The sequence below is a fragment of the Poecilia reticulata genome, linkage group LG2, assembly GCF_000633615.1.
Source record: "Poecilia reticulata strain Guanapo linkage group LG2, Guppy_female_1.0+MT, whole genome shotgun sequence".
Lineage (NCBI taxonomy): Eukaryota > Metazoa > Chordata > Actinopteri > Cyprinodontiformes > Poeciliidae > Poecilia > Poecilia reticulata.
Genome location: NC_024332.1, coordinates 15,309,639 through 15,313,973, shown reverse-complemented (window position 1 = coordinate 15,313,973; position 4,335 = coordinate 15,309,639). Strand labels below are relative to the sequence as shown.

Here is a 4,335-nt window from a genome sequence, read left to right as displayed (position 1 = left end):
AATTTTGTTTAACCATGTCTAGCCGAATAGCAATAGGAAGAAACCTAACAAATGTACTTTTACAAATGGAGCACTACAGTTTTCTCTGTTCTTTACTTAAAAAAAAAAACATTATTAGAAATTGCAGTGGTTTCATTTAAATCAAAATACACAAGATGGAAAAGCAATGGAGAAGAAAGAAAGAGAAAAAAGGCAACTGAGAAACACAGTGACAAATAACACAACAGCAACAATGCCACTTAAAAGAACCCAGTACCAATTAATAATGTATATTCAGTGGCAACCACAACCCAAGATAGTGTGTCTGCAAGCACAAGAGAGCGTAACTGAGTGGAAAGCTGCTCATATTTATGACAGGATTTTTTTATTTTTATTTGACCTTAAACGGATGAAGAGTACTAATATGGGTGCTTGAGGATAAAAGACTTTAGAAAAGAGTGATTACTCCAAAAGGCAATAAAGGAAGAGAAACAGCATGTCTGACTGTGTCTCCTCAGCACATAAACACATGTGCATGGCTACCCAGGAACCCAACTCAGCACCTTGTGGAACCTCTTTATAGATGTTGGAAGGGAGACTTAATACAAACTGACTTCATCTAGCAGATTTAGAGAAATTATATCAAAAGTGAGGAAATAAACAGTCAAATGTTTTGCCCGAGTTGATTCTTTTTTCGTCTTTTTACAAATCTTTATCAAGGGTGCCAACAGGGAAGCTGCTTTACATTCAGAATTACTTAAAACTGGCCAGCTTTAGTCGTGGTTGATTGTTTTATGGTGTGAGTGAAAGTTTTTTTGCTGAAGCAGATGCATTTAAAGAACCTTTCTATACTCACACGAAGAAAAAGACGGTGCTTTGGGTGAACTGACCTCATTTGACATAACAGCGTTTCTCAAATAAATCCATGGAATCACTAGTGATTTGGGTTTTACTCCTGAAACACAGCCAGTCCCACCTGATGAGCACTTCATTGGCGATCTCCACCAGCTCTCCGTCGATGTTCCAGGGCAGAGCGGCTCGTTCTGATTGGATGATGGGTGTATTTTTGGAGTCTCCCTCGTCTTCGCTCTCCTCCTCAGACCAGCCAATCAGTGATCGGGGTCGAATCCTCACCGCCGACACGGAGTGCGTCTCCACGAAGGGGAAGCTAAACTGTAGAAAGACAATCAGGACGTCACTGTGGACGTATGTGTGTCAAAKCTAAGCTGGTGAAGACTGTGAGTCTTTGTAAATCTGTGTTAAGCTGCTTGTTTCGGTGCGTCGGGTTCCTTTCCTAYTTACTGTCCTCTGTTGTGATAACACAAGGCGCCAGTAGGGGGCAGCAGAGACTAGCATTGTGACGATCCATATGCGTGCAGGTGTTTGTTGGGAGGATTTCTCTCTCTYTGTCTTTTCCGTTTGATTTGCAAATAACCAAGCAAGCAGTCACTTACTTGTCTTTTTTTTKKTKGKTTKKTTWRRWKGKKKTTTTTTTTWMCCYYMAARKWAAAWWAWTTWMMAWTWWTYMMMWTWAAAWYYTTTTTTTTTATGTGGCCTGTTTATAAGTTTATATCCTCTTGCAACTTTGTTTTATCTCTCAAAGTACATRCTTTACAGACATAAGTTTTAAATGTTGGGTATGTTGTTTCATTGCTGAAAAGATTGATGAGAACAKAATACAATAATGTTTTAGGAGGACATTGTTCTGAAATGTACACACTTGGTTGGTATTTTTTTTTATATATATGTCATTTTTTTTTATTATACAGCTCTGGGAACCTTAAGAGGAAACAGCCCAATAGTGAGAAGGTCCCATTAAGCWTAAAAATATTTGACCTCTTACAGCAGAAACAAACTTTAACTGATGGGATTGGTTTTYGGAGTTTCAACGTTCAAATCTTCCCAGTCGGTCAGAAGCTGACGTCGTCGCTGAACTTGATGTCTTCTCTATTTACATGGTAGCTAACCGAATGTAGGTCACTCAGTTCAATGTGCTTTTCCCTTTGCTGGACAGTCACCGTCACACTGTCAGTATATTTAGAAAGTGGGTTAACGTTTAGTTTCTCAAGCCACAGCAAGCCATGCTAAATCAGGCTAATCTGCATGATAACTATTTTGTTTTCCTCAGAAAGAGGTGGAGGTTTAAGAAGACGAGGTCACGAGCTGATGAAAATCCCATCAAGGTGCTCTTGACTGTGTCCCGCTGGTGTTTATTACTGCTGGTTTAACACTTCTCATCATTAGGCTGTACAATAGAAAAAAATGGACGAAATGCAGATGTCTGATTTCAGAAAAAGAAAGACAAGAAAGGCATATTAGTAACGCGAGTAATTATAAATGGTAGAGGATTCATAAAAAGAAATTATGATTTCGCCATGATTAAAGATCAATACCAGTCCCTACCTGTTACACAGACTGAGTCAATGATCCCACATCTATGTAGTAACTACATTATCAGTATGGGTTTGCTGGCTCTTATAAATTAAACACACAGTTTCTAGTCTTCCAAACTAAAGTAAGGTAAGTGAGTACAAATGTGAAAAACCGAACCGTATTTGTGAAACATCAAGTCATGTTATGTATTTGTGGGTAATTTAWGATGTGAACTCATTTTATTTTACAGCATAGGACGTGTGTTGGGATGAAAGTTGTATAAATGACAACGTGGTGCTGTGTCAGGAGAGAGTAAGTTGCCRTTTTGYCACTTTTACCATAATTACTGGCTATCTGAGGATCAAACGCTATATTCAGAGTCTTTAAATGTCCTCGGGTGGTGAAATAATTTTTAGCTGGATTCATCTTGAAGTAGGTTTTGTTGCCCTGCTGATGTAGCAACTTTGTGCATCCCGTTAGCCGAGCAAAGTAAATCTTCATCMGTGCAGACAAAGCACCTGCATAGTGTACTATGAGATCAAAGTAACATTATTATAGTATTATTACCGTGGCATTAGAGCTTCATGTTCTTAAATTTAATAATAGTGGTTAATAAGTTTAGTATTCATGCTGTTTCTGATTTGTGATGGAGATGGTATGCCGTGAAATATGACTGACAACTTTTTTGCTTGTCAAAATCTCAAAATCTAAATATAAAAAACATTTCATTGGTATCATGATTTTGAGTATGTAGATTAGGCATTGAGACTTTCTAACTGATGCTGTTTAAAATCAGAYGCTAAAAGCCTAAATCTAAGATTCAAAACAAAAATTTTAAGACACACTAAAATTACAATGTAGCAATGTAGAATTAATCCTTAGCATAAGTTGCTCTGATAGTTGATGCTACTTCATTGTTCCTCTCACCTGTCCACTAGAGCTGCTGTACTTCTTGAGGTGCTTGATGAACTCTGATCTGGAAGCATTACCTACTGCGATCAGTGAGGCGCTGCCATTGTCTAAACTGTCACAAACAGGAAGTTTAGAGAGAGTTCATCAGTGCAGACACTGATGTCAGAGAGTCAGCTATTAGAAAACTGAGGGTTTAAGGTGTACCTGGTGTTTGGAGCCAATCCCTGAGGCGCGTGTGGGCTCAGACAGGGGATAGACATGACGCTGATGCTGAGATACAAACCCTGATTGGTCATCCAAGACTCCTCTGCTTCAACACAGACCAATCAGAGCGAGCCAAAGTAAAGCCGGGTTTGTTAGCAGAGGTAGGAAATTAAACCCGCTCAGGTCTCAGTTCACATTTGCAAATTGCTGTCCTCACCTGACTCCGTGTCCAGTTCTTTGTCTTTGCCCTGTTCTCTAGAAAATGGACGAGGGAGGGTGTGTTTAAAAAGGTGTGTTCACAGACATTTATAAATATATATACAAAGAAAAGAAAGGAGTAGAAACAACAATTAAACCAGTTATGAAGCCATTGTTCTAGTTTTGAACATAAACTTCACAAATACAAGGAATACAAGTAATATTTAACCTTTACTGTTCACATCTGCAAAAAAAAAAACAGTTTCATAAACACCCCTCACTAACCAGAGACACATTTTAATATTCCATATCTTGTAAAAATTAACTCCTGAAAAAAAGGTTTAACTGGTTGATCAAAATTGCATTTAAATTTTTTTTACATTTTTTATCAATTAGAAATGTTCTTGCAGCAATGAATAAGGAGGTAAACTGTGAAATGAAGTCATGGTTGAAACAGAGTTTGACTRCTGTTTCAATGYAGGCACTATGCAAGACAAAAACGCATCACATCATAAATGTAAAACATCGCCCTCTAGTGGTGACAGTTTCCTTTTATTATTGGAAAAACTAAATGTGACACATTAAGCAAACTATAGCTGATAAGACTAAAGCAGTTACATATAATAATAATAATAATAATAATAATAATAATAATAATAATAATAATAA

At 37.5% G+C, this 4,335-nt stretch overlaps 1 protein-coding gene across 1 annotated transcript in view; it reads right to left on the bottom strand.

The window, feature by feature from the left end:
* Window positions 1-48: 48 nt before the first annotated feature.
* cerkl (CERK like autophagy regulator) overlaps window positions 49-4,335 on the bottom strand; it is a 27,170-nt gene continuing 22,883 nt past the window's right edge. Inside the window, exons 10-13 of the mRNA XM_017308176.1 lie at window positions 3,686-3,723; window positions 3,469-3,571; window positions 3,280-3,376; window positions 49-1,152 (exon numbers count right to left, since the gene is read on the bottom strand). Of these exons, the coding sequence (XP_017163665.1) occupies window positions 871-1,152; window positions 3,280-3,376; window positions 3,469-3,571; window positions 3,686-3,723 (520 nt within the window). The 3' untranslated portion in view covers window positions 49-870. The remainder of the gene's footprint in view (window positions 1,153-3,279; window positions 3,377-3,468; window positions 3,572-3,685; window positions 3,724-4,335) is intronic.